The sequence below is a fragment of the Pristiophorus japonicus genome, chromosome 1 (genome assembly GCF_044704955.1).
Source record: "Pristiophorus japonicus isolate sPriJap1 chromosome 1, sPriJap1.hap1, whole genome shotgun sequence".
NCBI classification, from domain to species: domain Eukaryota; kingdom Metazoa; phylum Chordata; class Chondrichthyes; family Pristiophoridae; genus Pristiophorus; species Pristiophorus japonicus.
The window spans coordinates 195,094,814-195,118,345 of NC_091977.1; the positions used below are offsets into that span (position 1 = coordinate 195,094,814).

Consider the following 23,532-nt stretch of genomic DNA (forward strand, 5'->3'; position numbering starts at 1 on the left):
TTCCTGACAACATCCTATTTCTAGCGCTAAAGGCCTCTGTACCAGAGAAAGCTGCTTCCCTATTTAAGCTGTTCCAGGACAGCTAATCTACGGAGATCTACCTGACAATGTTGAAGATTACCCAGGTATGTCCTATCAACAGAAAACGGGATAAATCTAACCTGGCTTATTACTGCCCTGTTGGCTTTCTCCCGCCATCAAGCAATACCTATTCAGCAATAATCTGTTCACCGATGGTCAGGTTGGGTTTTCCGAGAATCACTCGGCTCCAGACCTTACAACAGCCTCGTTCCAGACATGGTGCAAGAGCGGGATGCCAGAGAGGAGACAGAAGTGACTGCCCTTGACATCGAGGCAGCATTTGATCAAGTATAATACAAACGAACCCTAGTAAAACTATTGGATATGGTCAAAGGGGAAACCCTCCAATGGCTTGCGTCATATCTGTTGCAAAAAAATTGTCTTGGTTGTTTGAGGCCATTCATAACTGTCCCAGAACATAGGAACATGAGTAGGCCATTCACCATTCAATTAGATAATGGCTGATCTGTACCTCACCTCTACCTGCCATTGCTCCAGAACCCTTGACACCCTTACCTAACAAAACTGTATCACTCTGTCTTGAAAATTTCAATTTACCCAGAATCCACAGCCTTTTGAGGAAGAGGGTTCCAGATTCCCCCTATGCTTTGTGTGAAAAAGTGCTTTCTGTTTTCACTTCTAAATGACTTAGCTGTAATTTTAAGATTGTGCCTCCTTGTTTTGGATTCCTCCCCACCAGTGGAAATAGTTTAATATCTGTATGAACCCTGTTTTTATCATTGCAAAGATCTCTATTAGATCAACCTTTCCTGAGGTTCGGTGCTCAAAACTGAACACAGCACTCCAGGTGGGATCTGATCAAGGCTCTGTACAACTGAAGAATCACTTCCTCGCTTTTGTATTTCAGCCCCCTAGAGATAAAGTCCAACATTTCATTAACCTTTTTGATTCCTTTTTGTAGTTGTGCACCAGCTTTTTGTGATTTGTGTACATGAACACCTAAGTCCCTTTGCTGCTCCACAGCTCCTCGTCTCTCAACACTAAGAAAATATTGCTATTTCTCTTTCTCAGATCCGAAGTGAATGACCTCACACTTCCCCACATTGAACTCCATCTGCCATAGTTTTGCCCACTCACGTAGTACATCCCTTTGTAACTTCTTGCTCCCATCTATACAACTTACTCTGCCTTCTAACTCAGTGCCATCTGCAAACGTGGATATCCAACTCTCTATTCCTTCTTCCAAGTTATTAATATATGTGATAAGAAGCTGAGGCTCCAGTACCGATCCCTGAAGAACACCAATTGTCACATCCCGCCAAACAGAGAGCCTTCGCTCTATTGCTATTCTCTGTCTCCTACTTCCCAACCTATGTCACAAGATTACCGTCAATTCAGTGCACTTTCATTTTTTATCTCTCGTGTAGAACCTTATCAAATGCCTTTTGAAAGTCCATATAGACAACATCTATAGGCATGCCTCTTTCCACATTCAACTAGATTAGTCAGACATTACCTATCCTTCACAAATCCATGCTGACTTTCTTCGATGAGTTCAGTCTTGTCCAAGTGCTCAGTCACTGTCTCTGATAGTAGATTCCAGTTGTTCACTAGGTTGATTCCGGAGATGAGGGGGTTGACTTATGAGGAAAGGTTGAGTAGGTTGGGCCTGTACTCACTGGAATTCAGAAGAATGAGAGGTGATCGTATCGAAACGTATAAGATTATGAGGGGGCTTGACAAGGTGGATGCAGAGAGGATGTTTCCAATGATAGGGAAGACTAGAACTAGGGGGCATAAACTTAGAATAAGGGGCCGCCCATTTAAAATTGAGATGAGGAGGAATTTCTTCTCTGATGGTTGTAAATCTGTGGAATTCGTTGCCTCAGAGAGCTGTGGAATTCGTTGCCTCAGAGAGCTGTGGAAGCTGAGTTATTGAATAAATTTAAGACAGAGATCGACAGTTTCTTAACTGATAAGGTGTTATGGAGAGCGTGCAGGGAAGTGGACCCGAGTCCATGATCAGATCAGCCATGATCTTATTAAATGGCGGAGCGTGTTCGAAGGGCCAAATGGCCTACTCCTGCTCCAATTTCTTGTGTTCTTATGTTCCACAGAACTGATGTAAAATTGTGTCTGCAGTTATCTGGTTTCTCCCTCTTTTCTTAAATAGTGGTGTGACCTTTGCAATTTTCCAATCTAAAGACACAATTCCTGAATCTAGAGAGCTTTGGAAAATTATGACTCTTACATCTGCAATTTCCTCATCTATTTAATTTAATGCTACAAGTGTTCCTCAGGGCAGTTTCCTCAGACCAAACATCTTCACCTACTTCATTAATGACCTTCCCTTCATCAAAAGGTCATAGTGTTAGGCTGTTTGCTGATAATTCCACAATACTTAGCTTCATTCACGACTCCTGTGATACAGAACCAGCCTTTGCCAGCCTACAACTGGACCTGGATAACATCCATAGAAACATAGAAAATAGGTGCAGGAGTAGGCCATTCGGCCCTTCTAGCCTGCACCGCCATTCAATGAGTTCATGGCTGAACATTCAACTTCAGTACCCCATTCCTGCTTTCTCGCCATACCCCTTGATCCCCCTAGTAGTAAGGACCTCATCTAACTCCTTTTTGACTCGGGCTGACCAGAGGCAGGTAACTGTCATACCACATAAGTGCCAGGTAATGACCATCTCGAACAAGAGAAAGCCCAGCCACGTCCCCATGACCTTCAGTGGCATCACCAACACCGAGTCCTCCACCATCAACATCCTGGAGATTACCATTTACCAGAAGCTGCACCAGCTGTGTCAACAAGAGCAGGACAGAGTCTGGGTACTCTGTGATAAGTGGCTCACCTCCTGACCTCTTCTAACATCTCCAGCATTTACAAGGCTCAAGTCAGGTGTATGATTGAATACTCACCATTCGCCTGGCTGGGTGCAACAGCAACAACACTCGAGGTTTAAAACCATTCAGGACAAAGCGGTTCACTTGATTGGTGTCCCGATCAGTGGACTTGGTGTGCACCCCTCTGCCACCAGTGCACTGTGGCTGCAGTATGTGTAATCTAGAGGATGCACTGCAGCAACTCAACCAAGTTTACTTCGACAGCTACTTCCTCACGTGATCTCTGCCACAAAGGAGAATAAGAGCAACAATATTAAAGAAACACCATCATCTACAAGATGCCCACCCAAGAAGTCGCACACCATCCTGACTTGGACATACATCATAGATTCTTTATCATCAGTGGGTCAGAATCCTGGATTCTCTTACCTAACACCATCTTAGAGGGCTCCCACCTCCACCTTCTCAAAGCACCTAGAGATAGATAAATGTTACTTTGCCCACATCCCAAGACCAAAAAGTTAAAACATTATTACTCACAATTAAGGTTCAGGTGGCTCTTTTTGGCCTCATTTAATTTTCTTTAATATAAGCATTGGATCTGTTTGAATCTGGATAGTATTTTGTTATTAGAAGTCATGAAAGGTAGGGAAAGTTTCTAGGATGCATTCGTTTTAGGCAATCTCTGAATCCACAAAATGGGAGATGCCTGCCAAGATTCTGGGTGTAATTTCTCCCTTTGAACTTAAGGCTGATGTAATTCAAAGGTCTGGATATGGTGTTTACAGTGTCAGCTCGACACTGATTGCAGTCTTGCCTGAAGATTGGGCTTGAAGTCTCAATCCAGAATTTGAACACACAATCTAAGATGACATTTCAATACAGTGTTGAGAGAGTGCTCCATTAGAAACATAGAAATTTACAGCACAGAAGGAGAACATTTCGGCCACCATGTCCGCGCTGGCCAACAAAGAGCCAGACAGCCCTCGGCCCTGAAGGTTACAGATAAACGTATGAACAATGGCAGACAGATAAAGAGCATCTGGCCCAACCAGCCCGCCACCCACAACTGTGATACTCCATGTATCGCAACATTTTACACTCCACTCCACTCCACCCAGAGCCATACGATCTCCTGGGAAAGGCAAAAAAATAGATAAAAACACAGACCAATTGGGGGAATAAATCTGGGAAAATTCCCCTCCAACCCATTCAGGCGATCGAAACTAGTCCAGGAGATCACTCTGGCTGTATTAGATTCCCTGAAGTACTTAACATCGTATCTGCGCCAGCCAACAAGAGGTTATCCAGGCTAATCCCACTTATCAGCTCTAGGTCCGTAACCCTGCAGGTTACGGCACCTCAAGTGCCCATCCAAGCACCTTTTAAATGTGGTGAGAGTTTCTGCCTCTACCACCTTTCCAGGCAGTGAGTTCCAGACCCCCACAACCCTCTGCATGAAGAAGCTTCCCCTCAATCCCCTCTAAACCTTCCATCAACCACCTTAACCCTATGCCTCCTCGTAATTGACCCTTTGACCAAGGGAAATAGGCCTTTGCTGTCCACTATATCCAGTCCCCTCAAAATGTTATACACCTCAATTAGGTCTCCTTTCAACCTCCTCTGTTCTAAGAAGACTGAGGTGCTGAAGATGACATTATTTGGCTGAGGTGCTGAAGATTCTTTGAGGCATTAAACTAAGGCTCAATTTACCAATTCCAGTGGCTCATGGGACATTAAAGATCCCATGGCACTTTTCAAGATAGAGTATGGAAATTTTCTGCCATCCTGGTTAACATTTTATCCCATGATTAATCATTTTGTTGTTTTTTTTAATTAGATTCTGCTGTGTGCATATTGGCTCCTATATTTGACTACTTAAGTGAATACATTTCAAAATAATTCATTGTATATAAAGCACATTGAGATATTTGACAGATATGATGAAACTTCATATAAATTGAAGTACATAACTAAACAATGCTTGCATATTTATGATTGAAGCATTTGCCTGAGAAAATATAGTCCACAGGTGCAAAGCTCTCATGGTAAACAAAACATGAATGACCATTTCTGTGTCTCTTTCTGGGCCCATTTTCATAAAATGTTACCAATCGTGCAAACATCAGTGAATAGATTAGGGATGCGAGCTTTATATAGACATTAAAACCAAAATATCAGGATTAATTAACTACAGAAAGTAATAACCAATTAATGGAATAGTGCAATACATTAAAACTTTCCACTTCTACTTAAACCACATAGTGCCAAGAGGGTCAATAGTGACTTGTTTTCACTGGATCCATTGTTTGGACCTCCACTTGATTCCTCGTCTTCATCTACATCAACTACATCATCAGGTGAATATCCAGTTTCTAATGTTGCTCAATGGTGTAAATATTTAAAATAGAATAATATGGTATATATTACAATTTCAGCTAAGCATATGATTTTTGTGCATGTTACATGTCAGTATTTCATGGTAACAAAATAATGTGATAAAAGTTTCCTTTAAGCATTTGCTAAGATTTTCATTTGATCTAATACATAAAATACCATTGACAAATGATGATAGTGTTCTGTTGATCCTAAACCCAGTTTTCCTGAGAGACTTTTGCTCCTTGATACTGCACTTTGATCTTATTTGTGCAGGAGAGAGATTTTGGTTGCTCCCAATTTAATAAAATGCAAAAGAGGCAGTGCAGTTGTTATTCATTCTCACTTATTTTTACTGAGGTAAAATAGCACTGCAAGTAGTTACTTCATTCAGAAACAAGATTTCAAAGTACTCTACATTTAAATTGGGTTACTCAAAATACATGTATTTAAAGGATATTTCTACCAATTGTGGATAAATACAATCCTATCAATTATTTTTATAGAGGTAAAAGGATGAGCACCAGTACCGCAGTGTATTAGAACACAGCCTTTTTATATTTGAGGCCAATTGTTTAAGCCCAGTAGAGATGGAGGGGGAAAAGCATCTTTCTTAAATAACTGTTGAAAGTTGCAGATGGAAAAACAAATTTATGTGGAACATATCGTCAAATTGAGAACATCTGAAACCTGTTGGAAAACTTTGTGCAATGGGTTGCAACAGTAGAAAGTATCGAATATCGAACAAAGTGATTTTATGCATTTTGGATTGAGTTATTTTATTTGGGATAGGTAGAAGGGTGCCTGTATCACAACTGAGCTGTTTTACCTTAGTGGTCTCTAAACATCAAATTATTTATGCATACTTACATAAAATACTGATTTTAAAAATGTTGTGGCAACATTGTATGTTGCACTGCAGTGTTGAATATAGATTTTTTTTCTTCAATCCTTCATATGGTGCATCCCTGATTTCAGCCAGACAAATCTGTTTGTGATCTTCCTTTCCTCTACGCCTCACTTTGCCCACCTCTCTTCATTTGACGAGTGAGATGAGAGAAATGCAATTCTTCAGAAAAAGCTGGGATATTTAGAGAGATAGGTGATCATACCAGTCATGTACATCTAAGTAAATAACTCAACGGATGTTACATTTCACCTGTTTGGTAATGGAGCAATGTGTTGTGCTGGGCAGCTTGAAAACAATGAGAAAAGTAACCATATTAAAATAAGGCAGGTATAAATATACTTTTAAGATTGGTATCTGATCATTGATGGAATAGGATATTCTTGGATCAAAGAGGGATCCTTATTTAATAAATTCCCTGGTTAAACATTCTATTGAAGATGTTAAATACATTACATTGTAGACTCATAAAGCTATGTAAGTCATACAAGCATTATGGTTGAACAGATGGGCTGTTTGTTCTAAACTTCACACTGCAACTGTTTGTCTTCATTCTTAGATTTATTATTCGATTGAATTTGAAATTGGTTCTTGTAAAACTGAGGAAATAATTTTGATACTTGGGATTGATGGATATGCAAGGAAACTGTAGGATATGATAGAGATGAAAGTGCACTTCTGAGCATATACATGGAGAGCCTACCTTGTAGCTGAAGGGAGAAATGCTAATATTACACCATTATACAGAACTTAAAGGTGATATTAAAAGTGGAAATATTATTTAGATATTCATGTACTACTTGTATTTTGAGATTGAGTACCAGCAACCAGGACCCACATCGCTACATACCGGTGGAACATTGTAGTTGTCAGTCGCTTGTGTTTAGCGCGAGCATCAATGATTCAAGTCTGTTCTCGTACTAGCCGTATGGTGACCAAAATGTTCAGGACTTTACAGATTTTGCGAGTTTTTGCGAGTTATCTCGAGTGCTTGCACTCAACGTTGCCCATGTGCAGAAGAGGCAAGTTGCTATGCGTTTAGAGTCAGGCAAAGCTGTTTTCCGAGTGCGCTAATGTTATCCAAGTGCAAAGCTAGTTCAGCACATTGCTACTGATGACTCCAAGGCTGTCTGCCAGCAGTGTGAAATTTGGAGCAATGGTTAAGAACAAAAGGTTCATCTTGAACATGCCAAAGAGCTTGAATATTGACACTATTGGAGTAATGTGGGGTGATTATATAGAAGCTCAAACATATGCTCAGGCTATTCTAGATGTACAGTTTCACCATTCACTTATTTTATATCCTGGTTCAGGAGATGGCAAACTCAAATTTGAAGAAATTGTGGCTCTTGATCAATCCTGAGCTAGATAAATATTTGCTGGCTGTTTCTGGGGTTCAGATCAATGCTGGATCAGGTTGGTTTTATGTGGCATCTGCCTCATCACTGCTGAAAACCTGGTCTTCAATTAATAAAATAGCTTTGATAATGATGTTGAAAATGATAGCTCCCTCACATAGGGCTCAAAATTGGCCAGGAGTTGCTTTTTTTTTTGGAGCAACTTGATTTTTCTGGAGTATCTTAAAAATCCCCATTTTGAACATTCAATTTGCGCCAGTGTAAGTGAGTTAGTTACGATTTTTTTAGTTTAGTTTAGTTTTTCTCAAAAGGGGGGATTACCAGCCACCTATGCCAGTTTTGGCCATTTAGGTCACTTTGGCCAGCTAATAGTTACTCCAAATCTACTTAGGTCAGCGTATGTGGCCACTTCATAAAACCCTTGCGGCGAGTTAAGAAATCAGCGCAGGTAGGTACATCGGAGGCCAGCAGAACTTAATGACTTGACTAAAGAATGTGAATAGGATCAAACAGCTATACAGGACATCTTATGATAAACTTTGCAAAGTTACTTTACTATACAACAGATGCATTCATGGAAGCTTAAACTACAAAAGTAAAAAGTAAAAGATAGTTGAATTAAATTGCCCTAATCTCACAACTAATTTAAACAACTATTTGTTTGCAATGATTATACTGGGCCAAAATTGAGCCCATATTATCGAAATAAAGTCTACTTCAATAAATAAAATATTCTCTCAGTGTTCCTCCGTCACTTATGTTCTTCTTTCACAATAGCACCAGGTGATTAGGCTTGACAAATGGTCACCATTATTCGCAAGAGACAAAACATATTTACATAATTTTTTCAAAATATCCAAAAGTCCAGGAAAATGACAAACCATTAATAAAGTTCAAAAATAGCTACAGTGCATAAAATTTTAAACCTGAGGTCGATTGCACCGGGACGCCACTCAGCTAGGGCTAGGGGTGGGCATCGGGTCCCACACACACAGCGCTGCAGCACATGCACGGAGAGGCTGGGGGAAAGAAGCTACTGCACATGTGCGGACACTCCACTGCGCGTGTGCAGACGTTCCGGCACAGTTTTCAGCGCAGTACACTAGCTCCGCCCCCAACCCAACTGGCCACGCTGCGTGAAGACCGAGGAGAGGCCAGACAGCGGCCAAAGTGGGAGCGATTTTTTTTTTTTCCGACATACTTATCCTCAGAGAAAGGCGACGCATATCCGGTAGGTGGGCTAAATTTGAGCCTATACTATGTAAATGATAGAGTTTACAGATATTATAGATGCTTGTGTTGGCATTAGGCTTTCTGAATGCTACATGTCAATATTCTGTGCAAAATATGGCAATCTCCATCTCTGAAACAAGTTGAAGGTTTTACAGTTTATGTGGATGATGGAGATGAGTCTGTAACTCCCACCACCATGTAGATCTATCCTAGTATCATACGAACATAAGAAATAGGAGCTTGAGTAGGCCATTTGGCCCATCACGCCTGCTTTGCCATTCAACAAGATTATGGCTGATCATCTACCTCAACTCTACCTTACCACACTATGGGCCCAAGTTTCCACACGCGCCTAGAACGGCGCAGTCCCGACCTGGACGCCCGTTTTTCGCGCCACAAAGTGCGCCTAAAAAAATCCTCGGTATTCTCCACCTCCCTGCAGGTCCTCTGGCCCTCGGCGCAGCGCAGCAAGAGCTGTGGGGGGGGCGGAGCCAGGTCCCTGCGCTGAAAACAGTGCCCGGACCTCTGCACATGCGCGCTACAGTGGGCACGCAAGTGCAGTAGCTCCAGGCGCCCGAAACTGTGTGGGAGGGGCCCGAAGCACGCAGCCCCTAGCCCTGGCCGAATGGCTTCACTGGGGCTGCGTGAATAAGGCTCCTCCCACGGCCAGCTCCTGCTCCCCGCCCCCCCCCCCCCTCCGGACCGGACCCGACACCCGCCCCCGGACTGGACCCGACCCGACTCCCGCTCCGCCCCCCCCCCCCCCCCGGACTGGACCCGACCCGCACTCCCGTCCCACTGGACCCGACCCGACCCGACCCGTGCTCCTGCTCCCGCTCCCCCCCCCCCCACCCCCGACTGGACCCGACCCGACTCCCGCTCCCCGCCCCCAGACTGGATCCGACCTGACCTCCCCCTCCCTCCCCCACTCTCTCTCCCTCCCTCCCCCCGACCCGACCCAACGCCACCTACCTGTAAATCTGGTGCTGGGGACGGGCCCTGCCTGAAATCTCGGGCCGGCCCGTTCAGCCTTCGGTCCCGAAAGGCCTGCCTGAAGCACTTTCACACAAGTAGGAAGATGGTTTATTTAATCTTTTCTTTGCTTATAAATGTTTATTCAGGTCGGATTTATTTGTATAATATTTGTATAAGTATAAATAAGGATTTATTATAGAATTTAATGACTTCCCTTCCCTCCTCCTCCCCCCCCACCTCGTTCTGGACGCCTAATTTGTAACCTGCGCCTGATTTTTTAATGTGTAGAACAGGTTTTTTCAGTTCTACAAAAATCTTCACTTGCTCCATTCTAAGTTAGTTTGGAGTACGTTTTCACTGTGGAAACTTTGAAATCAGGCGTCAGTGGCCGGACACGCCCCCTTTTGAAGAAAAAAATTCTGTTCCAAAGTGGAACTGTTCTACCTGACTAGAACTGCAGAAAAAAAAATGTGGAGAATTGCGATTTCTAAGATAGTCCATTCTCCACCAGTTGCTCCTAAAAAATCAGGCGCAAATCATGTGGAAACTTGGGCGCTATCTCTTTAATTCCTTTAGTTCCCAAAAATTTATCGACCTCTGTCTTGAATGTGCTCAACGACTGAGCATCCACAGCTCTCTAAACTGGAGAATTCCAAAAATTCACAACTCTTGAGTGAAGAAATTTCTCATCTCAGTTCTAATTAGCCGACCCCTTATTCTGAGACTGACCCCGTGTTCTAGATTCCCCAGCCAGGGGAAACATCTTCGCAGCATTAACCCTGTCAAGCCCTTAAGAATTTTATATGTTTCAATTAGATCACCTCTCATTCTTCTAAACTCTAGGGAATATAGGCCTAGTCTACTCAATCTTTCCTCATAGGGCAATCCCCTCATCGCATGTCAGCATTTTTCAAAAAAGAAAATGCTCTCATTGCACACACCGGGTATTTCTAGAAATTTCCATTCAAAGTTCCACGCAGTTAATTTAGTTTCACCTTTTGTACACAGCTCATTTCTCTGTATCTCTCTCTGCTTAATGCTGAATCACAGTCTACTTCAAAGCATTGAAAAGTTTAAATTTCCTGGGGGAAGAGCATGCCCCCCGCCTACTTAGGAAATAAATTTCACATCATCAGAATTAATTTCTCTTTCCAATATTTTTTAAACTACCACTGCAAAAATTACACTTTTGCGAATTACAGTTTCTCCACCCCATATTGGGGTCAAGTTTTGGCCTGACTTGCTCTCTTTTTTTTTTGGAGCAACTAGTTTAGACTGGAGTATCTTAGGCCCCAAGTTTCTACACGCGGCAAAACAGGTGCCCCTCCGAACTGGGCGCCCGTTTTTCGTGCCGAAAACGACGCCTGAAAAGAAACGCGCTATTCTCGAGCGCTTTGCAGCTCGATGTCAGCTTGGCGCGGCGCCCAGGGGGCGGAGCCTACCACTCGCGCCGATTTTGTAAGTAGGAGGGGGCGGGTACCATTTAAATGAGTTTTTTTCGTGCCGGCAACCCTGCGCGTGCGCGTTGGAGCGTTCGCGCACGCGCAGTGTGAAGGAAACATTGGCACTCAGCCATTTTTGTAGTTCTTTGTAGCTGTTCAACTTTAAAAAATTTTTTATAAAACCACATTGCCCTTCCATGATCATCACTGAGGCTTCTTGCAGCAGTGAGAAGGCTGCAGGAAGCCTCAGAAGTTGAGGCAGCCGTTTCCCGACGGGCCCGACCGACGGCAGGGGGGCCTCCCCCGCCCCCCCCACCCTGTCGTCGGGAACGGCTGCCTCCTCCCTGCCTGCCCCCCGCTGCCGTCGGTCGGGCCCTTACTGCCTTCCCTCCCCTGCAGTCGGGAACGGCTGCCTCAACTTGTGAGGCTTCCTGCAGCCTTCTCCCTGCCTGAAGCACTTTCACACAGGTAGGAACATGGTTTATTTAATCTATTCTTTGCTTATAAATGTTTATTCAGGTTGAAATTATTTGTATAATATTTGTATAAGTATAACTAAGGATTTATTGTAGAATTTAATGACGTCCCTTCCCCCCCCCCACCTCGTTCCGGACGCCTAATTTGTAACCTGCGCCTGATTTTTTAATGTGTAGACAAGGTTTTTTCAAGCCTACAAAAATCTTCACTTGCTCCATTCTAAGTTAGTTTGGAGTACGTTTTCACTGTGGAAACTTTCAAATCAGGCGTCAGTGGCCGGACACGCCCCCTTTTGAAAAAAAAATTCTGTTCAAAAGTGAAACTGTTCTAACTGACTAGAACTGCAGAAAACTTAAATGTGGAGAATTGCGATTTCTAAGATACTCTGTTCTCCACCAGTTGCTCCTAAAAATCAGGAGCAAATCATGTGGAAACTTGGGGCCATAGAAATTGCAATTCTTGGCATTTACTTTGCTCCAGTTCTAGTGAGTTAGAACAGTTTCATTTTGGAACAGATTTCTTTTCAAAAGGGGGCGTGTCTGGCCACTTACCCCTGTTTTGCAAGTTTAGGCAGCGAAAACTTACTCCAAACTAACTTAGAATGGAGTAAGTGTAGATTTTTGTACGCTCAGAAAAACCTTGCCTACACTTAGAAAATCAGGCGTAAGGAAGAGAGATGGGGACGGGAGGGAAGTTTACAAAATGAAACATCATCAATAATAAATGATAAATAAATCAATAAATCAACTAAAAAAAAAATTAAAAATAAAAAAAATAATTAAAAAATCATAAATAAAAAATTACGTTTCTATTCACCGACTGCAGCACCGGGAGCCCTCCAACAGCATGCTAGGATGGGGCCCCCCCCAGTGTGTCTCTGTCTCTGTCAGTGTCTCTGTCTGCCTGTCTGTCAGTCTCTCTCTCTCTCTCTCTCTGTGTCTCTGTGTTTCTGACAGCGAGGGAGGGGAGGGAGAGGGAAGGGGAGGGAGGAGGAGGAAGAGAGGAGGGGGTGAAGGGGAGAGGAGAGGAGGGGGGTGGAGAGGAGAAGGAGCAGGAGGGGGAGAGGAGAGAAAGAGCCGGGGGGCGGCGGATGGGAGGGAGCGAAAGAGCCGGTGGTGGGAGGGAAGGGAGAGAAAGAGCCGGGTGTGAGAGAAGGGAGAGAAAGAGCCCGGAGTGGGTGGGGGGTGGGGGAGAGAGAAAAGAGAGAAAGAGCCAGGGGGGGAGGAGGAGAAGACAGAGAGCCCGGCGGGGGGCAGGAGGAGGAGGGCTAGGGGCAGCGTGCTTCGGGCCCCTCCCACACAGCCTCAGGCGATTGGAGCTACTGCACATGCACGCACACTGTAGCGCACATGTGCAGAGGTCCTGGCACTGTTTTCAGCGCTGGGACCCGGCTCCGTCCCCCACAGCTTGTGCTGCGCAGCGCCGAGGGCCTGGATCGACCTGAGGGAGGGGAGAATACCGAGGTGAGTTTTCGGCGCGACCCGAAACTTGACCCCAATATAACTGGTTTGAATATTGGATTTACATAGAAACATAGAAAATAGGTGCAGGAGTAGGCCATTCGGCCCTTCGAGCCTGCACCGCCATTCAATGAGTTCATGGCTGAAGCTGAAATCATAACCAGTTCATGTTCCTACTTATTTTGTATGAAGACCATTCAGTTTCATTTTTCCTCAAAAAAAAGATTGAAATGTGGAATGTGATCCCAAAACACTAATAAAATTTTTTTTGAAATCTAATGTAATGAAGAGAAATTTAACATTAAGTGACTTTGAATTAGTGGGCTTGGTCATAGGCTGTTATTTGGGACTGTTTTTTTTGAGTTGTCAGTCTTTTGGGGACTGTGTCAACTTTATTTTTTAAATGGTTACTCAGCTTTTTTGAGTTTTGTGGATTGGCATGTATTCATTTATATCGTTAGTTCTCAAACTTTTTTTGGTTAGAGGACCCCGTTTTAAATCGATTAGTAATCACAGACCCCCGAAGGACCCTTTTTCAAATCGATTCGTAATCTTGGATCCTCCCCCAATCTAAATTATAATACTCATAATACGAAAGTGATGTATGTAAAGAGTGTTTTAATACTGTAATGCCTTAATTACTTACTTACAGATATCAAAGAGATGGACGTGCCTGCTTCTCACTGTCTATCTGTGGTGTGATATTTTGACAATTTATTTAAAGCTGCGCCTGCTGTTCACTTTCCTACTTGTTACATTAAGTTTAAGTACCATCCTAGCAACTACCGCTCATCTACTAACTTTAACTACAAAGCCTGTTTTTTTAAATATAATTTGAAATTAGCAAAAGCCTCAATTTTAATTCAATGCTAAAGAAGCAAAATTAAAAATAATTCAAGACGAATCTAGGAACAATGCAGTACAAATAGAAAACAGGAAAGAAACACTCAGCCCGAGAGTGGCCTCTTTCCCACACTTACTCTAATGTTCCGGATTAGATTTGAACTGATCAGAAGTGTCCAGGACTCCCGAGAAATAAACCTGCATTCAAATTATCTAAATCTAGAACAGAATGGGGGCCTTTTTTTACTAAATGGATTACTAAATTACTTCATCACCTCCGAATATCTTCATATAGTTATCATTTATGCACCGGGATGCATTCTTAAAAATTATTCACAAAACCAAAGGTTGCGAAATTTTCAAAACTATTGATTCTTCACTAATTTTTAATTATTCACTAACTAGAGGGGAATATGTGCGAGCAGTAGTGCAATCGAGATAGGGAACTGAAAAGACATGTGAGCAGATCTAAAACAGGGTAATTTATTAAATTAACTCAAGATCTCTCTGACTCCCTTCAGACAGTAGCGAGCCCATTCGCAGATATTGTCGGTGGCTGTGAAAAGAGCCTTTGGGTTATTAGATTCATTCTCACATGCTCTGTGCTCCCAGTGCAGGTTTTCTTCGGCAGCAGCATAACCTGGATATTAGGCAGCATGCCGCCCTGTGCGATGGTTACCCATCCCAGCAACTTGTTGAGCTCCTTGTCATTGCAGAAGGCCAACTGCAGGTGTCTGGGGATGATGAGTCGTTATGTTGTCATGGACCCCCTGAAACGTCACCGGGCCCACGTACCCCAGTTTGAGAACCATTGATTTGTACTATATGTTTAGCATTGAAGCAATTTCCACTTCACACTAACACTAAACTTGGGAGCATATATCCAGAGTTGGGGCCTTACCTAATTCCAGAGAGAAGCAGAGTGGGACTTGCTGGAGGCAGTCATCTCATACTACTTTGATTTGATGCTACACAAATTATAAATCCAATGCAGTGTCAAACCTGGTTTACAAAATGCATTTCAAAACTTACCTTACCACAATTTGAATGTTTAGAGAGCAAAGGTTTTCCCTTTCCTGCTTTCTAAATATTTCTGTTTCTAACAATTGGGAGAGAGTACATGCAGAGAGCTTTTTTCCATGCAGGACAGTTCGAGATCTAGCCAGGCAGGAGCCAGGTAAAGTGAACAGGATTCTGCACAGCTGGAATCTGAATTGCAATTACTCATCTCAGATTCGTAAATACTCCTTGAATTGCTTGAAAATAATCCCAATGACTCTCCCTGTTGTTTAATTACCTTCCTATTTGAAATTGCTGAACTTCCGTGCTCAGAAAATCAGATTTGAACTTTTCTTGCCACTCTGTGGTATGGAAATGGATGACTTGTTGCCTCTTTCATGCATTAGCCTTCTACGTGGTTCTTAGTAGCATTGTAACTGTTTCAGATTGGTTCCTCTAGCCCTCCTGTTCCCTTGGTCCATTTTTAATAACCTTGAATCCCATTTGTTGACAAGAACCTGTCAGTGTTCTTCATGAAATCCATTAAGGTTTCTTGTTCTACTAGCCGTGCCAGTGTATATCTCGTTAAGATGGGCACAAGCTTACAAGTGTTCTGTTATTAAACCTATAAATCAGAAGGTTGTGGGTTTGCACCTAATTACAGGATTTAAACACATAATCTAGGCTGACATGACAGTACTGTGGGTGTTTTGTCTTGTCAACGGTGCTATCTTTTGGATGGGATGTTAAATCAAGGCCCAGTTAGCCTGATCCGGTGGTCATCTCAATATAGCATGTTGCAGTAACATGGCTGCTCATTGGTTTGTGTGTTGAAGTGCTGTTGTCATGCTTGCAACACAAGTAAATGGTCTTTGTTATTTGCTGGGCATGTGTGACTCGGAGATTACTAACATTCTCGGTTAATTGTAAGTTATTCTCATTGCCACGTTGTCATTTATAATACAGTATAAAACATGTTTAGTTGCTATCTTTCAGGATGTTGTTACTAATATAGATAGTATAGCTATGATTTATTTAAACTTGACTTGACAAAGTTCCACAGGAGAGACTTCTAATTACTTAAGAGCCATGAGAAACCAAGGTAGAATGTGGCAGTGAATAAGATATTGGCTAAAAAGTACTAATGGGAAGTGTAATGTCAGCCTGGAGAGAAGTGAGATATTGAGTAGAGTACCATAGGGTTTAGTGCTCATACCTATGTCATGTTCTAATCTGCATGCCAAACTAATTGTAGCTCGTCAAGTTTGACAGTAGTGACAGAAGATTTTTGAAATTCAGGGAATCATAGTAGACATTGCAAAGAAACAGTTCAAGAATATTATGATAGAAAACCGACTTTATACTAAGGCTTTACAATGCATTGGTCAGACCACACCTGGACTATGTATGTATGTTTGGTCACCGTGCTACAAAAACGTCATACAAGCATTGGCGAGGATGCAGAGAATAGCACAAGAATGATCTAAATATATAGAGATGTTCTGAGGACAATCTAGAGAAGAAGGTTGAGGTGGACATCAAGAGGACATCAATTTAAATAAATTAAATGTACATTTTAAAATAATATATTAGAAAAAATGAGGCCATTTTCCTCTACTTATGAAATCAGTTCTAATTGGTTAAGAACTGGTGCTAACATCAAAAAAATAATGTGCTAATGGTAATCACATTTTGTGGATCAGCTTTTTGCATAATTATTCACAGATCCTTGGGCAGGTGTACGGAGCACACTAGTGGTGGGAGTGAAAAATATGAGAGTGAAGGTTAAAAGGCTACTGCAATTTTTTTTATTCGTTCACAGGATGTGGGCGTTGCTGGCAAGGCCAGCATTTAGTGCCCATCCCTAATTGCCCTTGAACAACTGAGTGGCTTGCTGGGCTATTTCAGAGGGCAGTTAAGAGTCAACCACATTGCTGTGGGTGTGGAGTCACATATATAGGCCAGACCGGATAAGTACAGCAAATTTCCTTCCCTAAAGGACGCTAGTGAACCAGATGGGTTTTTATGACAAGCTTTTCTTTTTAGTTCCAGATTTATTTAATTAAATTTAAATTCCCAGCTGCCATGGTGGGATTTGAACTTGTGTCCTGGGATCATTAGTCCAGGCCTCTGGATTATTAGTCCAATAACATAACCACTGCACTACTGTTCCCTTGAATTGAAAGGAAGTGGGGTGAAAAATTCTGAAAACTTAACAAAAGGTTCAAAAGGCATGTCAGCCCACTAACAGTTTTGCCAAGGCTGAAGGGACAGGGGATTAAGAAATGACGAGTTAAAATGGAGGTAAAAAGGAAATCCAAAGCACCTGCATGAATTTACAGGCAAGTAATGGAACAACTCAGCATCCCATTTTATTTGATGGTTGTTGAAGTGGAGGTAATGCTGCATCAGGTGGTGGCCCCACTCCAAGGCACCGTCACCATAAGTCTGAATTGTATGTAATACCTGGAAGGAGGTGGAGGTAGCCTGAGGCTGCAGCTGACTGGCACCATCACTGGTTGTTTCAGTCCTATGAGACTTCTTAACAACTGCTGTCCTTATAGCGGATGGCACAGCTCTGCATCTGGCTTTCTGACAACCCAGACCTGTGAAAACTGTTCTCCATAGTTGCCAAGTAGGCACAACAGTACATCATCATAGGCAGTCCCTTGGAATTGAGGAAGACTTGCTTCCTCTCTCAAAATGAGTCCTTAGGTGGCTGAACAGTCCAATATGAGAGCCACAGTCCCTGTCACAGGTGGGACAGATTGAGGGTAAGGGAGGGTGGGACAGATTTGCTGCACGCGCTTTCTGCTGCCTGCGCTTGATTTCTCCATGCTCTCGGCGATGGGACTCAAGGTGCTCAGCGCCCTCCCGGATGCACTTCCTCCACTTAGGGCAGTCTTTGGCCAGAGACTCCCAGGTGTCAGTGGGGATGTTGCACTTTATCAGGGAGGCTTTGAGGGTGTCCTTGTAACTTTTCCTATGCCCACCTTTGGCTCATTTGCCGTGAAACACTACTTCCTCTGGCTGGAGAGGCAGGATTAGGGTTCATCAATTTTAAAATCCTGTGTGAGGAGAAAGGATAGGAGAAATTTATTTACACTGAGTTGATGGAGTATGGAAAGGCTTGCCGAGAAGTGATTAAGACAGAGACCATTGGAAAATTGGATAAATATTTGAAGCAGAGGAAGATAACACGACTATGGGAAAAGAACAGACCAGTTGGATTAGTTTTGGATTGCTCTAACAAAGAATTGACATAGACACAATGGACTGAATGGCTGCCTCCTTTGCTGTAATCCTTATGGTTCTATGGATGATTAGATATTTGTTTGAATGTGGCACACCTCAATCAATCTTGTATAATAAAAACAGAAATGCTGGAAATACTCAGCAGGTCAGGCAGCATCTGTGGAAAGAGAAACTGAGTTAACCTTTCAGGTCGATGACCTTTCGGCAGACGTTCTGACCCGCTGAGTATTTCCAGCATGTTCGATTTTTATTTCAGATTCCAGCATCCGCAGTATTTGGCTTTTCAATCAATCTTTTGTGTAGCCCAATTGTTGAGAACAGGTCAGTTCTTAATGGAAAATGGGAATAATGCTCCGTGTCCTGCACATTAAAAGTTTAAAACTTGCTTTAGTGCTGGATTTTTAAAATTAACCATGCTGGCAGTATATTTCATTAATTACTTTTGCTTTCGTCTTCCTTCTTGTTTTTCTTAACCTTGTTTTTAGCTTTTCCTTTCCTTCCAGTCAGTAACACTTCTGAGGTACACATGGTGATTGCTTCAGGTAAATAAAACTAGTGTATTGAAAAACTGTACTGTAAAACTTGTGTTTTTGTGACCAGTTGTCTAGCAAAGTGGTTTTATATAGGAAAATTGGAGACCAGTAACCAGGCTTTTTTTTAAAAGGCAACAGAACAACGATATACCTCACTAAGCTGTATAATTTTGAATTTTGAAAGTAGCGTGACAAGGTGTCTTCAATAAGAAGTGCCTGAGTAATCTCAAATTAAGTTTTCCAAATTAGCTATACATTGAGATTACTTAAAAGCTGCTGCTTTAATATTAAAGATGGTGTGAATAATTGTGAAGTAATACCACCTTGCTGATTGGCATGCATAATCCTTGGATACTGTGTGCTGGTTGTATCTAGGTAAATATAGCCTGTTTCTGATATTTTTGAAATGCCTATTTAGTTTTACCTACTTCATACATACATGACGTGAAAACTTGTATCATGACGTTTCATGAATTCCAGGGCTGTGCAATACATTTAAATAAAATAGGCATGGCATTTTGTTAGACAATCTTGACAAGAATATTTGACACTTCATTCATCTAAATTGATAATTGAAGTACATACACAATTGTATATTGCTTTCTGTTAATGGAGTTTCAATTTCATCAGCATTACTAGTAATACTTTATCTGCCGTCGACCCTTGTTATTAGCCTATTAATTGACATAGAGCTGTACAGCACATATCTGGGGATAAACAGCAAGATATTTGTAAATATGTCCAATTTTATGTAGTAACTTAGTTTTTTTTAAATTCTGTTAAATGTTCTACTTTTGTGTTACCATGAATTTGCAGCTTGGTCGTCTTCAGCTCCCAGTTATTTCCTGATCACCTAGTTCTCATTCTCCATTTATGATCTATTGATCTGGTCAAGTCACAATACAGAGACATGCACACACTGCTATTTCTGATGTGACCCTGATTTAATTTCCATTGCGCAAATAGTTTACATATATTTTAAAAACCTAAATCTTTGTTTTAGTCACTAAAAATAACTGAAAATCTGCCAAAATATCAACAATGTTATCTTGTATGTATCATCATCCTTGTTTTTTAGCTAAATCTTTGCTTATTATGCAAGTTATTTCAAATTATTACACTCATTGATATCGACAAAGGGACCTTAGTTTAAATCCTGTCATCAGGGGAAATACATCAAATGTCTTCACAGGCCCATTTGCAGTTTTAGGTGAGATGATTCTGAAATTTACATCTTGAATTGTCATCTTTGGAGGAAGGCACACTAAAGTTAAAATGAACCCACTCTGCAGCATTTTGGAGGGAAACTAAAGGCTAATCGATGCAAGTAGGAAGAATGCTGCGGAACCTGTTGGAGGAGCAGTCAAAAGCACAACATTTGAACACTTTTTTTTCTTGGCCCTACATTCACTTAGCTGTTAATAGTATTTTATAGTGTGCAGTAGGTACTTGATCATTAATCTTTATTTTTATTTTCTAGCACAGATTTGAAATTCAAATGAATAATTGAAAAGCAAAAAGTGGTACACTAGTACTACATCTTTCGCTATAATGAGGTTCGACTACATTATGAGAGCAATTAGCTAAGCTGACACTTTAATCTATCTCAGTTAAGCAAGTTCAAAGTGGTTTCAATGTAATATTGGAATATTAGAAGTATAATGACAAATGCCGAAGACAGCCCTGGTTTTCATTTTTGTTTTAATTTATTGACTTTCACTGTATTAATGCATTCTTCAGTTACTCCACCATTTCTTGTTATGGTTTGTTGTGATTAGTACTTTGAAGCTTTTAAAGGAATACATAATTCTGTTTTGCTCTTTTTCTCTGTGATTTTTCTGCTGGCTAACTGCCAAAGGTGTGAAATATTAGTTTAATACCATGATACAATTTCTTTAAATTGGATAACTGACACAAACTGGTCTCCAAACCTATACTCAGCTTGTTAATGTGCTATGACTTTTTTTTAAGTTTAATTAGTTGCACAAGTTTTAAACAATTATACCACCTACAACCCTCTATAAATTGTTTAGTCCTGAAGTTTGTTGGACACTCCCTATAATCACCTTTTAGATTGCTCATGAAGGGTGTAAAAGCACCTCTTACGGTTAAGTTAATATTACACACCACCTTAATGCATATATTTTCCAAGCTTTCAATTTTTCCTTTTCCTTCAGCTGAATTAACATGGCATGAAGGGAGCTCAACTTTCTCAAGTCCTATTTCACCATGGGGTGTAGAATATGAGTCCTCAGTGAAGCACCAGCCAAGCTGTGAGTCTAAGAGTCCTAGTCCTGGCTCAGGTTTTAGTGTAGCAACAATTTTAGAGACCTTAAATGGGCCTTCTCTCATTCCTACTTCACGGACTCAGTGGATTTCATTTAATGATGAACTAAATCCAAGCAAACCTTTAAACTCAGAGTTGAAGGAACCAACACAAATTAAAACTCCACCAAACTCCAATCCTCCTGTGGCCTCTTTTCAGTTGTCGTCTTCCAGCAGCACTTTTGATGACCAAAGTGACCTTCAGAATGATTTTACAGGCAACAAGAAATTACCCATTGAAGAGAATGATACTGGATCAGAAAGTTTTCCCTTCTCTGCAGCTCAGCCAGTGGATGTTAGTTTAAGACCCATGGTTACTCGTTTAAATAATGGTACGGCAAGCATGATTTGTACAACACTGTATGCTTAATATTTTGAGCTGTGAACATGACTTTCATTAATGTGTCCTATATTTTGAAATATAGATAAATTTAGATAAATTTCTGCTAACCAACAAGAAAGGTTTCTCTAGGTGACCAAATTATGCATCTGTGTACTCTCCTCATATGTGATTACACTGACTATGCCAAGCTGCTTCTATGTAATCTGTAAATGTTCTAACTTTAAAGCTGAGCTAGTAAGGATAGCATTCTATCTGTGACAACCAGTTAGTGTGGTTTGCAAATAATCTAGTACCTTCTATCTTTGTTGGTGAATATTTGCATTCAGAGGGACCTGGGTGCCCTTGTACATGAATCACAAATAATTAACATGCAGGTACAGAAAGCAACTGGTATATTAGCTTTTGTTACAAAGGGATTAGAGTATAAGAGTAAGGAAGCCTTACTGCAATTATACAGGGCATTGGTGAGGTCATACCTGGAGTACTGTGTACAGTTCTGGTATCCTTACCTAAGGAAAGACATTGCCTTGGAGAGAGTGCAACAAAGGTTCACTAGACTGGTTCCTGGGATGAGGAGATTGCCCTATGAGGAGAGATTGAGTAGACTAGACCTATATTCCTTAGAGTTTAAGAGAATGAGAGGTGATCTCATTGAAACATAAAATTCTTAAGGAGCTTGATGGGTGGATGCTGAGAAGATGTTTCCTCTGGCTGGGGAATCTAGAACACTGGGTCACAGTTTCAAAATAAGAGGTTGGCCATTTAGGACTGAGATGAGGAGAAATTTCTTCACTCAAGTGTTGTGAATCTTTGGAATTCTCTACCCCAGAGAGCTGTGGATGCTCAGTCATTGAGTATATTCAAGACAGGTCGATAATTTGGGGGGAACGAAGGGAATTAAAGGATATAGGGCTAGTGCGGGAAGGTAGAGTTGAGGTAGAAGATCAGCCATGATTTTGTTGAATGGCAGAGCAGACTTGAAGGGCCAAATGGCCCACTCCAGCTCCTATTTCTTATATTCCTATTTGGGGTCAGAAAATATGTCAGGTAATGTGCATGTATTCTTATAGTGACCATGAATTGTTGGGGAATTAGTTCATAAGGACCAATAGTTTAAAAGTTGGAAATTGAAAATCACATTATGTTCGCATGCCATTAAAATGTTGGAAGAAATGTAAGATAGTTATCGGGTAGTGGTGGTATAATCTCTCTTTGCTTTCAGAATTAAGATTTAAATCCAGACAGACAGATGGGACATGGATCTTTCTAAATCATTTGTAAGGGTCATCAGCAAAATGCATTTTGGTGGTCTCAATAATTTTTCCAAAAAAAATTACTCTGACATCCCAATATTCTCGACCTATACAATTTAAGTCAGGCTAGGATGTCTGCTGTTGAAAGTGGACCTGTGATGCTGGTACTGCAGAACATGCTCTTCCAAGATTCAGGGTAAAGTATACTATTGCAGGCTAGTGGGAAATTTGGGCTGTCTTATCTGTTTTGTACCTGAACTAAAAGGGCTTGATTTGACTGGATATTACTTTGCACATGAATTTTAAAAATAAATAAATAAATGCTGCAGCATTGAGGCACAGTGAGCTGGAATTTCTTGTGCCATGTTTCATGTGAAGAACACTCTATCTGATTAAGCGTTGATCAGAAGCTAGGCATAGTTGCCATGTCTGGCTACTATCCCCGCACAAAAGTGAAGCACTTTGAGATGTTTTGATATGATAAGATTGTATATAAATTCAACTTATCTATTCATTTCTTGAAAAGGAGTAGGCATCAGTGTTGCACTCTTTCATACCTTCCAATGGCTGGTTCAGAAATGCATTTGGCAGAGGCCTGAGATCAGGCTGCCTGTGAAATTTGTTGTTTGGGTGATGATGTTGGAAACAGTGAGGGTGATTGACTTGTATAAGATGGGGAGAAACAAATGTTAAAATTGTAGTGACTTATAACTGCATTTTCTGGTTAAGATTATTTTTATTATCTGAAACTGACAGCTACAAGTTGCACAGTAATAGCCCATTGTCACATACATATATTTTTCATCCATCCCACCATGGCTAGGCTAAGATTTGGAACTCTGATGGATTTGGTCT

General features: G+C 41.4%; 1 protein-coding gene across 1 annotated transcript in view; it reads left to right on the forward strand.

Annotated features, from left to right (window-relative positions):
• The window catches only part of fcho2 (FCH and mu domain containing endocytic adaptor 2), a 263,593-nt gene that overhangs the window by 187,286 nt on the left and 52,775 nt on the right, over nt 1-23,532 (forward strand). Inside the window, exons 16-18 of the mRNA XM_070885934.1 lie at nt 5,164-5,258; nt 18,709-18,765; nt 20,934-21,413. Coding sequence (XP_070742035.1) covers nt 5,164-5,258; nt 18,709-18,765; nt 20,934-21,413 — 632 coding nt within the window. The remainder of the gene's footprint in view (nt 1-5,163; nt 5,259-18,708; nt 18,766-20,933; nt 21,414-23,532) is intronic.